This window comes from Hipposideros armiger, unplaced genomic scaffold (genome assembly GCF_001890085.2).
Source record: "Hipposideros armiger isolate ML-2016 unplaced genomic scaffold, ASM189008v1 scaffold_1150, whole genome shotgun sequence".
Classification (NCBI taxonomy): domain Eukaryota; kingdom Metazoa; phylum Chordata; class Mammalia; order Chiroptera; family Hipposideridae; genus Hipposideros; species Hipposideros armiger.
In genome coordinates, this window is record NW_017732500.1 from 82,101 (window position 1) to 101,406 (window position 19,306).

Genomic DNA, 19,306 nt, shown 5'->3' on the forward strand with positions numbered 1-19,306 from the left:
TAAGACATAGTATATGTATACATAAAGCAAAAAAAAGTTGTTATTGTCATTCTCACAAACAAAGAAGTATTGAGACATAAAGGGGGTTCTCCAGTTAATGACATTTTTTTCATCCTAATAAATAGCATTTTGTCTTTTTGTATAGCCTGAAGTTTACATTTTAAAATAAAGTCAGTCCCAGAGCAGAACAAAATGTTCTGATACATATTACACTTTCCACGGTTCCCCCAGTGTTCGCAGCAGGGATCTTTATATAGAAAGGTAGGGGCCTTTATGATACCGTACATTCAATATGTTATCCTGTAGCTAGAAACCAACTGGTTGTAGAGAGTGATATTCAAATGCAGGCTCTTCACAAAGATATGCACAATCTTTATGTAGAAAATTAGGCTCCATATGGGTGTTCCTTAAATTTAATTTTTGTTACCTATTCCTTCTTCCCCTGAGAAAGAATATTACTGTGTGTGAGACAGATGCAAATACAGTTAATGAGGAGAGAAGATGTGTTTCGTCATGCCAAATATCGCTTCTGCTTAGAGAACCAAAACTAAACAAGAGATGACCTCCAGCAGTCATAGAGATCACTTGCAGGAGCAAATTTCTGAAATTCTATGTTATTGTCCAGATGAAATATTTTCCACTTGGGACTTAAGCCAAATAGCAAGCCATGTTGTTTGGCTTATGTCCTATGTGGAATATGGTGTGGCATAATTAAATCAACAAGTGGCAGATTGTCTAAAATGACAGATAAATTATATAGGCATAAGCAAACAATGGCATAAACAAGTAGGCAGTTTTCTAAAAAAGAGCCTCCTTCTGTCTCTTCAACCCGTATTCACCCAGGCATGTCCAATAATATCCTGAGGTGTCCTTCTTATTCTATGAAATCTTGAATTTCTGGGGACAAAATTGAAGAATTAGAAAGTCATTATAATATATAACAAAAAAGTCAAAAACCAAAGGCTGGACTCACTCCTCCATTAACAAACAGTCCCATGAGAATCACAGACTGCCTTACTTAAATACATAAAATGACTTTGAATTGCAACAACTGGAAAATATTATTGTTATACCACAATATGTGTTTATGTCTTTTATTTCACTTTGCTACTGTATTTTTATTAAACAGTGGGCTATTTATCTTCTGTCTTTTTTTCAATTTGTTTCTGTAATGCCACTTTGTATTCATGACTTTAAAAACAAATTTGAAAAATCATTATATTATGTACCATAGATGCTTCATGAAACATTTTTTCAAAACAATTTTTTGGTTTTGCTTGGCTAACCACATTTTCTTAATGTTGTATGTTATATAAATTTCAAAACGCAGTCGCATATAATAGAAAAACCCTGTGCTGTTTTTCTGCCCACAGAGCCACAGACCTGTACACTGAAAGATTTTCTTTGTGCCAATGGGGACTGCGTTTCTTCAAGGTTTTGGTGTGATGGAGATTTTGACTGTGCAGATGGCTCTGATGAGGTAGGCAAGTTTGAGACATCCAACTAAAAAGAAAGCAGTCCTTTAGAATCACATTTATAATTATTGTTGTTCGATTGAATGAGTGTGACAAGGACAGCTCTGAAATTCACTTCGTTCCTGACACACTGAGATAAGTATTCTATCTATGCTCTGTGCTGCACACACCGAGCACAGGGAATAGCTCTTGTGATGCTATTGACAGTTAATTTTATAGTCTGTTTTACCTCAAGTGGTGAATGGTTGGGTTGGGAATACGATGTTTGGAAACCTTATTCCCTATAGCTGATGCCCTTGCATCTGTGAATTTGTTCATAAATTTTCTGCAGTATTTATAGTCAGGACTAATAATTTTTTAAGCATTTTAAACAGTTTCTTGTCCCCAGTCTCTTTCTTCAATAGATATAGTCTCAGAGACATCGATGTGGATCATCAATTTTCATGAAACCACAGGTTCAGCTGTGTTTAGATGATGAATCACAATCCATTTATAATAAGGCCTGAGTAAACACAGATTAAGTGGAAACAGTTTAGAATTTCTCTGGATAATTCTCTAAACTTAGATTGTGCTAACATTTATAATACTTCACACAATTCATTATTTATGAATCTGTGTATTGGTGTTTCAGTTATTAATTACTCCATGATGCTTTAAACATAATACATGACGTGGTGATGTTTTTTCCTCAGTCTAATCTAAAATGACCCCAAGTCCTCACTTCCAATATCAGGGAGAAGTTCAACAATGTCACTTTTCCTGATTTTCTCTGTTAATGACTTTCCATGTGAATATGAGGAACACAGCACTTGTGCAATCAAATCCAGTCAGAGATGAAGGAAAAATGAGGCCTTCGGTCCTCAGTGGCCACCATGGTTCCTTCGGGGGAACAATGATCCCTTCAGTTCTGCTATTGCGGTTGACTCGCATATGTGCTTACCCCTCATGAAGGACCTTCAACCAACTGTAAGCTGGGCCAGGGACAATCTTCTCTGCTGCTCTAGAGGTTTCTGTATTTCAGGTCTAACTTCCTGAAATATCCACTGATTTACTGCCTCTTTGAGAGATACTGAAGTTCTTTACTGTTTGTAGAACCCACACAAACTAGTTTCCCCCCCCCCAGTCTTCGTGCATTTTTATCAGGATCAGACAATTTTCCATTCCCTCACTATCTTGAAAAATTCCCTTCATCACATTCAGGCACCTGGATTTTAGAAAAAATGCATGTAACGACTCACTTAAAGGCCGGAAGACCTAAACCTTGAAGTTTCAAATGTCTCTGGGCTATTCACAAAGTAACTTAAAACAAAATTAAAAAAAAAAAATCCACATGGGACTTAAATTCTTACATTGCCCAGTACATATTTGCTTTGGATCATTTATTCAAAAATTATATTAAACATTCCCTAGTCAGGAAAACACAGTTTACATAAACTCATTCATACCATGAAAATGTTTTGTTTTCTTTAAAAAGCATTTTCTACCCACCCTGTTTAATCTGCGAAACATCAAGAGGAGGGAATATATTTTTTATTTTTTATTTTTTTTAATTTTTTTTTAGCTGAGCCATCCTGCCACCTGTTGGCAGCTCAGCAGGGGCCAGGACTCAAACCACTGTTGCTCAGAGCTCTCACTCTTGAGCGAGCTCTTAACCAACTGAGCCACCTGGCTGGCCCGGAATATATTTTTTAATGTTTATGATTTCACCTTGCATGTATATTTCTTATTTTCTACATTTGCTATTTCATTCATTCATTCACTTATTCACTCAGCAGTTTTTATTGAATTCTTACTGTGCCCCAGGCACAATACTGAGCTTGGAGAGTAGGTAGTAAAATTATATATATATATATATATATATATATATATATATATATATATATATATACATATATATATACATATATATATATGTATCTATACATAAAATCCCTTTCTCATGATCAACACATGGTTCATTTCTCCAATGTATCTTATACCACTCACTGTTACATAGTTTACCCCACAGATACAGCATATTTCTAATTATCTTCTACATTAAAAGCCTTTTCTTTGGTAGCTCCATTTATATTTAAACTTTTTCTGTAAAGCCTTTCCTAAAAACTGTAAGAGTGTATATCTTTAAAACTGTATCCATTTATTTTGACAGTTAATTTTATTGCAGTTGTTGGTTTAGGTGCTGATCTTTCCTATTAATCTATGAGTTTATCAAATACAGGGAGTAAATCTTAGTTTTCCTTGTATTCTTAATTAAGTAACTACCTGGTAAACAGTAAACCCTCAATATTTAGGAAAGGCAGGAAAGAAGAAAATCATTTATACAGCAGACGGTCTAATTCAACTGCCATCAACAATGAGAAAATTACAGGAATTTAGAAACTAAACTCTCCTTTCTTACATGGGGGTGAAACTGGGAAGAAGTAGGGAGTCATAGTTAAAGATGTTTCATTCACTGGGAGTTTCACAAGCTATGAAAATGTTGTACCTTTTGTGGAAAGAACAAACAAGTACATTCTGGCAATAGAAATTCCTTAACAGAAGAATATCACCCCAGCAAAACATTTCACTGGACCATCACATTTCAACCAGAATGGTCAGACCCCACGGGAGATAGTTGTCTACTGGATCTATTTCATTGATCTCAGATAAAAAGCTGAAAGATCCCCAAAGGTATACCTACTATCTTGTTTGACTTCCAAATAAAATCTATACATGAGCTAGCAGCAATGACAGTTGTGACAGTTCATTTCACAGCCATTTAGGAACAGATGTTGGAAGAGAGAAGGATTATGACCAGCAAACCAAGCTGTAAAAGGACAGGTACCGAGGGAAAGACATGGGAAGAAGAGGAAGGAATGAACGCTAGAGAAGTTTTGCCAATGCAAAGGAGATCTGCTTTAGGGTTCTTGTTTGTTTCACATTCCATCCTCTGACCCGATTGCTAATGAACTGGATGTACTTTCTTAGAAATAATTTTTTAACTTCTTTTCCCCTACATATCTTCATTCTGTCCTGCAGTTATTAAAATGGCATTACCCATAACTGTCTTTTGAAAATGAATACACTCAGAGCAATTTAATTTGCATGATGAAGCCATGGGACTTACGTTCTTTTTTTGTTTCTATGTTTCATTATGACTAACAGAAAAAAATGAAAGTGGAAAATTGTTATAATTATGTTATATAGCACTGTGCTTACATATGATCATTTGAGCTTCATATATGTTGTAGACATTGTTTCTATCCTTCCAAGTTTCTATGCATGAGGTTTCTAGTTGCCACTTGAGTTACATTTGTCTAACAATGTATTTTTAACTATATATGTGTTGTTTCTTATAGAGAAATTGTGAAGCAAGTTGTTCTAAAGATCAGTTCAGGTGTTCCAATGGTCAGTGTATATCGGCAAAATGGAAATGTGATGGTCATGAAGACTGTAAATATGGAGAAGATGAGAAAAACTGTGAACCAGGTAAAATAATTGAGGTGATATTAAATTTAGTTGATATTTCAACTTGATAGAATATAGGTGTGAATAATGATATTCAGAAAATGGTGGCACATGCATGCACAGATTTCTGTTTTTTAGAAATAATCTAAAATATCTGTACATAGATTAATTGGTGTGCCCTTCATATGTTTTGAAAGTGTTTCAGTAGATAAGATTGTTATTGTGTTCAAGATCCAAGCAGTCTTCCTAAATTTGATTTTCTGGTTTCTATACCTTTCCATAACATTTGGGGTTATTTATTCAAGACATCAAAATGAAATATGATGAAACTGTAACTATGACAAAAGTAAGGATTTTCAATTAGGGAAATTAAAATTATGAAACAGAATGTAGTAATTTCAACATGATACCAACTAAGAAAAAGCAGAAGTGTATTATTTTTACTTACATCTTGGTCCAAAATCAAAATAAAATTAGAAAGCAAAACCAGAGTACAGGAAAAAAACACCCAATCTATGCATTTCTATTTCTTAAATATGGCCTGTAAATATGCTTATTAAAACTTAATTTTTATCCTTAGATATTTTAAAAACATTACCTCATAGAAAGAAATCACTAGGGAAATTATACTATAATTTGTGTATAACCATGAAAGCATTATTTTGAGAGACTCGGTCAAAATAGCAGATTCAAGGCACACACATTAACATGCTCCAGTACCATGCTCATTCCCATACAGCTAATTGATCAGATCTTTCCTCTTACTTAATCCAGACGGATTTTCAGACTCCTTAATACTGCAAATCCCTAGGCAAACATTGTCAATTTACAGAAATTAAAACAAAAGGAAAAATCTTTTTAACATCCCTGGGATGAGCAAGTCAGACCACAAAGTCATCGAGCAGATTTGGCTAACTAATGGCCTAATATAAGGCCAAGAACCCCAGAGGTTTGAATGGAAGCCTGACAAACTCAAACCTGATAATTCGTATAGCTGTTAATTAGATTGGGCACTGGGAAGATCTTATTTATCTACTTGTTATTTTTATTTTCTATATCATAAAGGAATATTTCAAATTCTGTAGATTCTTTTATTGTTAGTTTCAGGTGTACAGAACAATGCAATCATTATCTTTTTCATCCCTCACAAAGTAACAATCCCCCTCCCCCTATCCACTGCCCTCTCACCCCCGATATCATGCTTATCTATTACAATTTGACTCTTAATTATACGTATTGGGTTGTCGGAAGAGTCATGACTTATTTTTTGTATATTTTTTGTTGCAAAATGCATCATGACTTTTCTGACAACCCAATATATTCATATTGAAAACACCAAAACAAATATCCCTCTTGAAACTGATACAGATATGATATTTATGTCAACATAACCAAGTAGATATCACAGTGTCTAGGAGACCCTGCCAAGATTCCCACTTTTAGATTTATATAATGCATATATGAATTAACATTCCCCAGTATGGATAAATCCTATTACACTTTTGAAAATAATATAAGGCTATTATCTTTTAAATAATTTAATCTAAAATTATGAAAAATGTATTTAACTCTTCAAACTCAAAGAGAAGGAGGATAAGGAGGTTTTCATTTTCCTTTTTTCTTTAGATGAGTGAGTTTAATTCTTACTGAACAGGCTATTGTATCATTGCGGCATATTTAATGCAATGCAACAATAATATAAAGCACATTTTAAACAAATATTTACTATCAAATGTTGAATATAGTTGAAATGATATAAACTATCTTCATTACTATCCATAACATTTGATATGCTTATATATGTTTTTATCAAACCAGTCATGCTTTTCACTGAATCTAAATCTCCACTTATAATTACATTCAGCATCTCCTACTTGTTCATCAAGTGAATATATATGTACCAGCGGAGGATGTATTTCAGCATCTTTGAAATGTAATGGAGAATATGATTGTGCTGACGGTTCCGATGAGGTAAGATCTATAATTTGGTTAAAGTCTCTGAATTACATGAATTCGATTTGGGAAAGCAAACATAATAAAAATAAAGAGACAGAATCTGGATTCTCAGCGCTGTCTAAAATCTTAGGACAAGTACATTAAATACAGTAATTTCCACAAGCACGTGAAACTTCATGCTGTCTGTATACTAAACCCCATTGTCATTTGTAGAGGTTGTAGTCATTAATTCAAAATAAAAGAAAGCCCACAGTATCATAAATCTCCAGTATTGTCAGCTGCATGTTTATTTTGCCTGTGATTGTATCGTTATCATTAATAAAAACTGCAGTGCCTTTTGTATTTGCACAGATGGACTGTGTGACTGAATGTAAGGAAGATCAATTCCAATGCAAAAATAGAGCCCACTGTATCCCAATTAGATGGCTGTGTGATGGAATTCATGATTGTGTGGATGGCAGTGATGAAGAGAACTGTGACAGAGGTAAGGTATCTGCGTGTGTGTGTGTGTGTGTGTGTGTGTGTGTGTGTGTGTGTGTGTGCGCGCGCGCACGCGCCGTAAATAAGAGAATGGCAGTTAAGGTGCTGTAGAGAATATGTGGTATGTTAGAGGCAGAGGAGAGGATCATTAACTGCTTCTATTTATTCTTTTTCTAAATAAGCAAAATCTGGATCATCAGAGTAGAACGTCAATCTTTATACACCAGCGGCAACCAAAATGCAAGTGTCTATTGAGTGCCCACCATGAGTGTGACTTTTGATTAGCTGCTAGGTCAGGGATAGGGATACTAGAAGAACACAGGGAACGTGGGCACTAGAGCCAATGACAAAAGTGTTTTTAGAGTACACTTCTACATCGCTTGCCTTATTCTGAGTGAATAAAAACAGCATATGGCATACTATATTACACATACTAATGTGCTAGTTCATATGTAGGTTATAGGTTGTGTCCCAGATTTCCTTTTTGCCATATGGTTGAGAAAATGACCTACATTTTTTTATCAGTCTGGAAGACAACTGTGGGTTATGTAGTATATTATTTTCCAGCTAGGTGAAAGTATTTCCTGACAGTTAACAATTTTTTTAGTTTTAAGTCACCACATTAAAAGCAGTAATTGTTACTGCTTTAGAATTAATGAAATGAAAGCGAAGAAATTGTGTGGTGAAACTCATAATGACCAGAAGTTACATAATTCTTATTGTTTTCATAATGTTAAATATATCATTTAAGTAAAAAATATTTAACCTGCTTGCAAAAGTATCTCAATGGACTTTATATTTTGAATATTTTGAATATCAACAGAGATGATACCAGATATTGGCATATGTTGCAAGGCATTGGAACAGGCACTCAGGGTGTATATGGTTTTAAATGTATCTAAAATATGTATTTCTGTAAATATTTAGTCACTCAGGGAAAAATATTTTCTACTTTCTCTAATATTACATCAAATCTTTATAATTTGGTAATATTTCTGTTCCTAAACCTGATAAAGTATTGCTATATACAGAAGAGAAAATCCTAGTTCTCATTTGGAATCTGCGGTACATTATAGAAAGCCAGAAAAGGCTAAACTTCCATAATAGCTATTTCTACTTTTGGTTAATTTGTCACATTCACTTTCTATAACTGGTCACTCTAGAGACAGCAAACTTTGTGGATAGTCTGTCACTAACAATCTTATGTAGTCTAATGCACAAAGACTTTGAGACAAAAAATTAAGTTATTCCTCTTTTTCCATTTCCTAGCTAGTAAGCTCCACCCCCTCAACTTCAGTCACTGTCATCAGTATTTCTTTCTCCCTTTGCTTCTTTCATCAATACATTCTACTCATTGTTACTAGATTCATCTTATTATATTTATGTGTAACTCTGATTATGCCAATCTTGACTCAAAGTTCTTCCTTCCTGGTTATATACAAATAACTCACCCTGGTAGTCAGATTTACATGAGATGGATGCCATTTTATCTCCACAGTCTTGTATTTCACTACTGCTCTTTATGTATCATATATCCTAGCCAAACTGGAAATATTCTAGCAACACCCTACATGCTTTCAACATGTTTCCTGATTCTTCTGTTATTTCCACCACCTCGATCAATACCTTCGCTAGTAAAATGCTATCTATCCTTTTAAGTTCATCTCGATTGCTACTGACTTCAACCAAATTGTCGTGTTTTTTTCCAATGTCCCTAGCCACTCTCTGATTGCATGTGTGGTATCATAGTCTTCGTTGTATTATAATGACTTCTGTATTACTTGACTAAGTTTCCTCTGTTGGAATGTGAGTTTCTTGATGCCAGTGATTAGGTATGCGAACAGAACAAGGAACGACATTTCAGACAGGGAATCCTTATTTACAAACTCACAGAGGTGAGGGACAGTTTAGCTTTTTAGAACCACAGTAACTGAAGATTTATGCTATAATACTTGGTTTTAATATCAAGCATAATGACAAGTTTTTCAAGGCTTTTAAAGAATCTTCAAATATATTTTTAAAAATATATAAATGTGTTGATAGGATTTGTACTATGCAATAGCACAGAGAATTTACTGAAATGGGAATCAGGAGATCTAGTTTCTTTTCTTATCTTCACGAACCTTTCTGTGCTCATTTTTTCATATTATCAAAGCCAACCACAATGAAATGCCTTCAAGAGCTGTAGGAATATCAAGAAAGTGAGTATGTATGTGTGTCTGGGGAGGGGGACAGTCTCGTCAGGATTTATCTATATTTTTTTAAATAATTGGATTTCATAAGAACTGTTTGGACAAAGGAACCCAGGTTAAAAAAAAGAATCAAACAATACAGTAAAAAAAACTAAACATTATACTATATGAAATCTAAAGTGTCTTTTAGATTTAAAATTATTCTATTAAATATTTAAAGTTATTGAATTGTGAGTTGAGAGTCTTTAATTCAATCATTTTGAAATGTGTCAAAGCTTCCCTTCCTTCTCTACTCATACCTCTAACTTTTCTTGAGTTTTTGTTGGTGCTTTTACTTTGTTGTTTTTTTTTCTCCTGCTGACTAATTACATTCCAGTGAAATATCTTGGTGGTTAAAGTATTTGATCCTGCACTGATGTACCTTAAGGCATGGTCAAGTTCATATTTCTAGTATTTAATTTATGTCTGGGAAGTGGTTTGGGTATTAAATAAATGCATATCAAGGCATTAAGAAAATGGAATGCATGAATAAATACCTCTTCCATTAACTCTAACTTCCATTCATCTCAAATCTAGAACTATGAGCTAACCAGGGCTGAGTGTTAGGGGCTAGATAAGCATGGAACATTTTCCAAGTGAAGCAGTTTTACTGGTTTACTTTAAAAAGACTAAAACCCCAAATACTATGGAATTAAAAGCAGTATTTACATTTTTAAAGATGAAACATGTTGCCTCAGGCAACTTTGTGTTCCTTTTGGCTTGAGGTCCCAAACTTTACTCCTTATGGCAATTTTGGTGGAAAAGATTGCTCTTTTTAGTAATCATCAGCTTAAAAATGTGTACATTATGTATGGAAATTATAAAATATTATCATATATTACAGCTTCTGTCAACCCACATTAGGATGAGAATTCCAGATGCTTATTTTCTGTAGTGGTGCACTTGCCCAGATTTTTATGAACATGCCAAGGGCTCATGTATATTTAAACATAGGTTATTGTTCATTAATATATGTTTTTATATTCTAATAAACCTCCTGTAGACCTGATCAAGAAAATGACTAGGAAACTGGGATTTTGGTTCAGCCAATCTCTTTTAAATTACACCTTTTTTATTGTTTATACTTGCTTCATGCCATTTCAAAATAAGCATTTTAAGTTAGATTCAGGAGGTCATGGTGGCCACCATGGTGCATTTTTTTGAAATACAAATTCTTTATAGTACAATAGGAAGCCTTTAGTAGGTTATCATATAACCTTTACCTTTCTGTTACAATTATGATTTCGTCTCTATGTCTCTTCTTAATAAAATAGTGGCACATCCAAACTCTCATGAGAAAAAAAACCTGTCATCTAATGTGATACTTTAGTAAACTCATTTTTTTTCCTGTCAACAATACTGATGTGCTACAAATAAGAGTTTTCTAAAATAATCAGAAGATGTTGAGTTCAAAAATTTTGTTTGTATGTAATCTGTTGTAGAATGGAACATGCAATGAGATTTAAACAGTAGAATCTTTAATCTAAAAGAACACAAGTCTTCTTTATAGTCTATTGATTTTGATATTGAATTAAGCCAACATTCATATCTTAAGGTTCTTTAGAACTGAAGACTGCACATTTTATCTTTGTTATTGTTTTCAGACAGAAAATTGTTAAGTAGTAATATATTTTATTGTGTGGGTTCTGGTAATTGATATTATTTTTAGAATTAGGGCATTTTGGAGATGAACATTGTAGATGTTTGAAAGAAAGGGGCACCCCGATGCCAGATATTCTACTGTTAGAAGTCTCACATGGTGATATTCAGTTCACCCTTATGTTCTCAACAAAGACCTTCCTGTATCTGTACCTGAGAGTCTGTTAGTCTTCAGAAATGCCTGTGTAAGATGTGCCAGTTCTGTTAAGCATTTTTGCAGAAAATCTTACAACTGTTCTGACTGATAACACTAATTTATTAGTCTCAGCTTTGATTATCACTCAAGATTCTAAGCAATCTACCTGTGTTTCTTTAATCACCTCCCTTTAACCATATCAGATTTTTAATGAGTTTGCTTTCTTTCTTATCTTCTATTTCACAGCAATAATAAATCATGACCTTTTTTCAAAATCTGGCAACCAAATTAACAAAGATACCTAGAGCTGTGCCTAGCCATTCCTCCTACCTTCTTACTGAAATGGAAGACATGTCTCACCTTTATTTTAAGGATAATCTTTTTATTTTGCTTTAGATCTCAAATTCTTCACAATTTCTGAATTCTCAAGGAACTCATTATATCAATTACCTGTTTTCTCCCATATCCTCAACCTTACTTTGTGCATCGAATTATTTTCAGAAGCATTTAAATGTGTTCAGATACTTGTTTTCCTTCATACAAGTAACTACGCTCTTACCCACCCAAATTTTCTCCTTCTTTTCTTCCTTTAAGGCCAAACATCTGGAAAGATATTACTGTGCTCACTACTACTTCTTTACCTGACAATAACAAACAACAATTATTTCCTATATCCACCACCACTTCACTAAAACTACCCTGTTAGCATTATTATAAAGAGCCTACCATGGCCTTCTAGTTAGAACACTTTTCAGGTGTTTCTCCAACTGCTCTGGCTACTTCTACTCTTATGAACTCCTCTTTATGCATCCTTTATTTAAATACTGATTATCTCTGTGTTCTCTTCTAAACTTCAAATAATAACAACATTTGATCATTTCCAAATCTACATTTACAGCTTAGAAACTTATCCCATATTTCAGACATATTTATCCACTAATCTGCTAAATATCACCACATGGTTGTCTTGGCAGTACCTTAAGCGAATTGCCATTATTTCGGTTAATTCTACTCCCCCTGCTGTGTTTCTTTATGTATTGAACAACACCAACATTCATCAAATTGTCCAAATAAACAAAAAATTGAGTATTGTTTGACTCTGCTCTCCGTTGCCACACTTATCTATTTAGCTATCAGATCCTAAGGATTCTATGTCCTGAAGAGCTCTCAAATATAGCTACTCTAAGTCATATTACCATCAATTATTTTCTGGATTGCTGCAACCACCATACAAATTGGTCTTTTTTTTTTTTTCTCCAATATTGTCTTTACTCTTCGTATCTTGGTTTCCACACTATAGCTACTGTTAATCATTCTAAAATCCAAATCTGATTCTGTCATTCCCTAAGTTAGATCTTTGCTACTGGAAGTGAATTATTAGAGATTTGTGTGCAAGTCAAAATTCAAAACAAGAGTTATTTGACCCTCACAAATCTAGGTTCATTATTCCCTCTAAAGAGCATTCACAAGATGAGCACTGCTTTTCCTAGGTATTTTCTAGGCTTGAAAGCATGAGCACTATCACTCTCCATCCCCATGTTTTAATGAACATATCCTTTTAAGATATGTCAATACCTTCAATCATCATCTAGCCATTGTAGAAACCATGCTTCTTATCTTATGTATGAGCTTTACATAGATAATGTAATTTTTTTACAGCAATCTTATTTATATTAATTCTAAATTTCCATCAAGTTTCTTTGTGTTGTTTCCCCAGGCACAGCTTGCAGATATGACCTTATAAATCACCTTAAACAAATCTCATTTGTAATATATGAGGACATTGAGTTCCAGAGAAATTAATAGACTTGTCCAAAGCTAAACAAAGCAAGTTCCTAATGCCCCAACCATTGCAGTTTCCACTGTATATTGCTACATATCTAGACATATAAGTAACACTTATTAGTACTTTGTGTCCTTTGCATGTAGTAAATGTACTTAATTTTAAGTTAGAATATCCCTGTATTCTTGATGCTATTTAACTGTGAAAAGAGGAAAAATGCAAACGTTTAAAAAATACAAAAAAATAGAGTAAACTATTGTACTATTCTTATAAGAATAACTCTACTGTTTTACCATATTGACAATTTCTCCCTTTCATTAGAAAATGAATTGGTTTTTTTTTTTGACTACCAAAACTTTTTACTGGTATTCTGCTTTCAATAACTCAGTTTGACAGTTTATAGATACAGCTGAATTATCTAAATTTTTGGTGTCTTTTCTATACAGAACAATACAATTTTTAATACTGAAAATTTATACATTTAAAAATTGAAGTTTCCTTACACTTGGTAACATAAAACATATGTGGAAAAACTTTTGATTTGACAAAACTTTCTTCAACCATTTCATCAATATTCTTTAAACAAAGTATGACATACATAATGGTAATGTCAGATTGTTTTGAAAAATCAACCATGAATACCTTTATAGAAACAATTTGGACATTACCTGTCCCTAGTACAGAAAAAAAAATGTGTATATATATATATATATATATATATATATATATATATACACACACACACACACACTTATATATTTATTCTTTGCTAAGAATTAGAGGAGTATGTGTCATGCTGACTGACTTTATGCGATATCTCTATTTCTCTTTTTTTGTTTTGAATTAAAGGAGGAAATATATGTAGAGCAGATGAGTTCCTTTGCAATAATTCCCTTTGTAAACTACATTTCTGGGTGTGTGATGGAGAAGACGACTGTGGAGACAACTCCGATGAAGCCCCTGAGATGTGCGGTATGACATTTCATGTGTCCCTGTATTGTGCTCTCATCTCCTTATCTAAGGTGTTGGCATGGATCAAGTGAGATGACCCATGAGATGAACCACAAATTCTACAGTTCTGGGCTTAAGTATATCAAATATAACCACAGGTACAGGTTTTGTTCAGGTTGTAAAAGATACTCTGTTCAAAGTTTATGACTTTATAGAGAGTCCTCCTTCATCCGAACTTCCACATGTCAACACTATTAGATTATGGTCTGTCTGAGAGGAGTTAGAGCAAGTGACCTTTTGAATTGAGTAAGGTTCATATAAGAACTTTGGCTTCCTACCAGATTGGTGCTTTAGTAGTTCCAAATGTCACAAAATATTGATGTAAAGATATAGATACATAATACAAATGATTGGCAAATGAATAAAATTAGGAATTATTTAATATTTAAATCTGAAAATCTTTAAAAAAGTTATTGATTCTAATTCAGGATACTCTTGACTGAACATGTATGCAGCCAACAACTATAAATGTATAATTTTAGATAATCAAAATAAAAGATGTCATATATTTGGAAAATATTTTTAGTCCCTATTCTCATCATTTGTATCTAATTTCAGCAAGAAAGGTATGTAATTTCTCCTCTAATTTAAAGCTGCCACTACTTCAGATATAACTTAATAGCACATCAGGTAAATTAAAGAAAACAGCATGAATGTATGTACTTAAATTCTTTGTTCTGTTTGATACATCAAGTTAAACCAATATAGATGATGGTTACAGTTAAATAAGAAGTCCATGAAAGCAGCTTTTTAAAAAAAAAAAACATTTAAAATTTAAAAATGTATTTGGAGAATGTTCTCTGTAGGTACAACTGATGGGAGATTATAACTAAGTTTCAGTTTCAGTTCTTTACATAGTCTTATAAAGTGGACTCTAGAAAATCACCAGACAACTATACATGAAAAAATATTAGTTTATTTAGCTAGATCAAACCAGTACCTATTATTTTTATGAGATATGTTTTTTGGTTTTGGATTTTTTTTTTCTATTCTTGGTTCCACTTCAGCATAAAACTAGTGGATAGAATAGGAAATGTTTTGGTAACTAATTAACCATAGGAGTCTTCAGAGCCACACCCCCCAGGACCACTTCCAGGGCCTGGAAATGATTCTCAGTGACATGCCATACAACTGCTGGGAAATTTGTAAAAATATGTCAAGCTTGATTCTCTGAATGATTTTTGCATTCCTCTCAGTCATCAGTGTCAACATCAAGTCAAACTATTATGTACCAGCAACTGTGCTAAGTATTTCTGATAAAAAAGTGAACAGCACATGGTTCTTTTTGGCAAGGAGATATAATTCTGGTTAGATAAATATATTTTCCATACATTGTATTTCCAGCAGTGGCAGGATTAAGTAAAAGGTACAGACAAGGCAGAATGGCATGAGATGAACTCTGCCTAAAGGGGAATTCAGAAAACTACAGTTCTGAAGGACCTATACTAAAAGGCACCATAGGCATAGTGAATAGTGTGGAGAAAAAGTATTTACTCATTAAGTAAATATTTAGTAGCTAGATATTGTGGTTATTTTTGGTGATAAATGATGAGGGAAACGAACATGGGCCCCAACTTCACACTGCTGAAAATCTAGTGGAAGAGTGAAACTGATCACAAAAATATGTAGGCACAAACTATGATACACACATTGACGTAAAAGTATGGTAAATTGTAAACATGTAGAATGGAAAGATTTTATTCAATCTGGAGTGAGAAATAACACTATAGTTTGAGACTGAGAGCCAAGAAGGTGAAAGGGATGTGTGTGTGTGTGTGTGTGTGTGTGTGTGTGTGTGTGTGTGTGTGTGTATACGTATGACACAACACTGTAGGAAAAGGAAAGGCCCTGAGGCAGAGCAAACCCTCTCTTACTGGAGGAACAGAACGAGATAGGCATTGGCTTAGGATGAAACTGAAGAGACAAGAGAGATACCCGAAACCTTGTGAGTTTTGGAAGGGATTTTTATTATTACTCTAAAAGTGATTAAGAATACTAAATAATTTTAACCGGAGAAAGTACATGGTAATATTTACATGTATATTTTACAAATATTGGCTAGAAAGGAACAAGGCTAGTTAAGACAATTGCATGACTGTAAGCGAGCTACAGTGATAACTTAAAATAATGACAGCACATGATGGCAAAGTATACACAGATTTGAAGGTGATTTAAAAGGCAAAATTAATTGGATTACATAATGGATGGTGTATAGGAAGCAAGGGAGAGGAAGTTGCCAAATGTAATTTATAGGGTGTTTTTTGCTTGCACAATTGAATTAGATGGAGAACATAGGAAGGGGAACAGTTTTGCAAGTAAGATTTAAAGCCTGGTTTGAGATGCATTTGAGGAGTTTGAGGAGTTGCTAAGTTTGAGAGTTAGTATAAAATGTGATAATAAACACTATGAAATGTGTGAGAGTGAGGCCGGGTGGGCGTAAAGCATTAGAGAAGGGATTAGGATAGCATACTGAGGGATACCAAGAATCTAAATAAATATGAGAAGTCAGAAAAGACTTATGTGAATGACCATAAAAGAATTAGCAAAACAACAACAGCAAAATAGTGCATCAAAAGAAATGCCAAGGTAAGAAAATGTTTCAGGCCGGCAGAGTGGCACATTGGTTAAGAGCTGGCTTGGGACGCCAGAGGGCCCTGGTTCGAATCCCACATATGAGGGCCAGTGACACTGACCTCTACAGCTAAGATGCTGAACAACAGCTCAACCTGGAGCTGGGCTGCAGTGAGTCACTCACGGGTGGTATAGGCTGCAGCCCCTGCTGCAGTGAGTTGCCATGGGCACCCGTGTATAGCCGGCAGCCAGCGTGAGCTGTCCTCCACAACTAGACTGAAGGACGAAAGGACAGCAACTTGTGTGTTACCCTTCCCCCAATTCCCCAGCGCTGTTCCCGTCCTCCAATTCTCCAATAAAAGTCTTTAAAAAAAAAAAAAAGAAAAAGAAAAAGAAAATGTTTCAAGGAAGATGGAATGGTTTCTGAAGAAGCTGGGGAAAATGAGTTTTAGCACAGGTAAAAAAACTAGTTTTAGATAAGAATAGTGACCCACTTCTCTGTTATTAAAAAATGTTGAAATGAGTTGAAAGAGTTGATAGACTATGTGTAGATTCAGGTAGATGTGCAGTCATGTAATAAGATGTTAACAAATTTCCCATCTTTTTATTTCTATTTTCTTTAATGTATGCAGTAGGAAGCACATTCATATAGAAAATGTGGAAGGTTGGTGTTATAGAGGTTTGAAAGAAATGCATACACGTATATTTGAATCATTGCAAAAAGTAAGAGTGACATGGATGCAGATATATATGATTTGCAATTTACAAGAATATTCAGGGCCCATTTGGCACTTATAAATAATTATATTTGTAGTATCACTTAGCCTGGTGTTATGATGACCTGTAAAATTTCTGAATTTCCCAGATGCAGTGTATAGCATAAGATAGGTTACCAATAATTATTTATCAAATGATTTTTTATTAGAAGATGGGAAATGGAATCTAATGTCAATAGAGAAGTAAAGACAAAAAAGGCATTGGTAAATAGGTCAAAGGTAACTGTGACTGGGTTAAGGCTGAGGTTTCAGCGTTATATTTCAGCTAAGGCTGAGGAAGGGTCTTAATGAGAGTGGCTGAATTAAAAAGATGCAAAAGTAGGAGAATGTGATCAGAATTTGGAGCACTCAAACTACTGGCTTTGGAAATGAAGCAACTGGAGGAAATAGCAAATACAGCTGCCCCCATGTGTACCAATTAGTGTTCCTATCTGCAAGCATCAGGAACTGTCAAAGATTGAATTAAGAGAAATTTGTTCAAATCAACCAATGGCCACAGCCTCCTAGAAGAGAGGGTGGCCTAGGTGATTTAGAGTAAAAGGATATTGGATATGAGAAATTCAAGGACCTGAAAGGCTCAGTTAATGATTCGTTTGCTCATTTGGATGTTGAAACCATCTAGGATGGTGGAATGAATTTGAATGAGGAAAAATAACACTGAGAGCAGGTGCTACAATCTTCAGTGAATTTAAGGAGGGAGTGATATTAATGAAGTTGATGAGAAAATAGAAATAAGAAAGAGGCATTATCAAATGCTTGACCCTCAAAGTAGCACTTTTTGGTTTTCCGTTTATTTTAAATAATGTCATATGAAGGTGTGGTTACAAAGTTTTGGAAGCAGTAGTAGGAAACTATATCTTTTTATAATTATTTTTTTATTGTTAGTTTCAGGTGTACAGAACAATGCAATAGTTATCCTTTCACCCTTCGCACAGAAACAACCCCCCTCCCCCATCTACTGCCCTCCCACCCCCAATATCATGCTTATCTATTACAATTCCACTGACTCCATTCCCACACTCTACTTCACATCCTGTGACTACATGTATGTATAATTATAGTTGCCATACAATATTATTCAACATCACCTTCAGAAATACAGTGTGGTGGTTAGGCCCCTACAGCAACTATGAAGTGGTCTCCCTAACGAGACATGAGTCCATCAGGCCCCATAAAATATTTATAACATTATTGATTATATTCCCCAAACTGTCTTTTCTATTTCAGAGGCCATATTGTAGTTACCAATTTGTAATGTCTCACCCCTTCTCCTTCATCCTTACCCTCTCCCAACTAGCAACTCTGTTTTTCCTCTGTGTCTCTGAGACTATTTCTGTTTACATTTCTCATTTATTCAGTTCTTTAGAATCCATGTATAAGTGACATCATATGGTATTTGTCTTTCTCTGACTCACTTATTTCACTTGGCATAATGTTGTCTAGTTCCATCCATATTGTTGCAAATGGTACTATTTCCTTCTTCTTTATAGCTGAGTAATACTCCATTGTGTAAATAGTTTCTTAATCCAGTCATCTACCAATGGGCATTTCGGTTGTTTCCAAGTTTTAGCTATTGTGAATAGCGCCGCAATGAACATAGGGGTGCATATATTTTTTTCTGATTAATGTCTTGGGTTTTTTTGGATAAATACCTAAGAGTGGAATTGCTAGGTCATAGGGCAGTTTCATTCCCAGTTTTTTGAGATACCTCCATACTGATTTCCATAATGGCTGCACCAATCTGCAGTCCCACCAACAGTGCACCAGGGTTCCCTTTTCCC

At 34.3% G+C, this 19,306-nt stretch overlaps 1 protein-coding gene across 1 annotated transcript in view; it reads left to right on the top strand.

Annotated features, from left to right (window-relative positions):
* Positions 1–19,306, top strand: part of LOC109376551 (low-density lipoprotein receptor-related protein 1B-like) — a gene marked incomplete at its 5' end in the record, with an annotated part of 229,966 nt that overhangs the window by 75,803 nt on the left and 134,857 nt on the right. Inside the window, 5 exons of the mRNA XM_019632528.1 lie at positions 1,374–1,480; positions 4,814–4,943; positions 6,787–6,893; positions 7,230–7,362; positions 14,017–14,139. Coding sequence (XP_019488073.1) covers positions 1,374–1,480; positions 4,814–4,943; positions 6,787–6,893; positions 7,230–7,362; positions 14,017–14,139 — 600 coding nt within the window. The remainder of the gene's footprint in view (positions 1–1,373; positions 1,481–4,813; positions 4,944–6,786; positions 6,894–7,229; positions 7,363–14,016; positions 14,140–19,306) is intronic.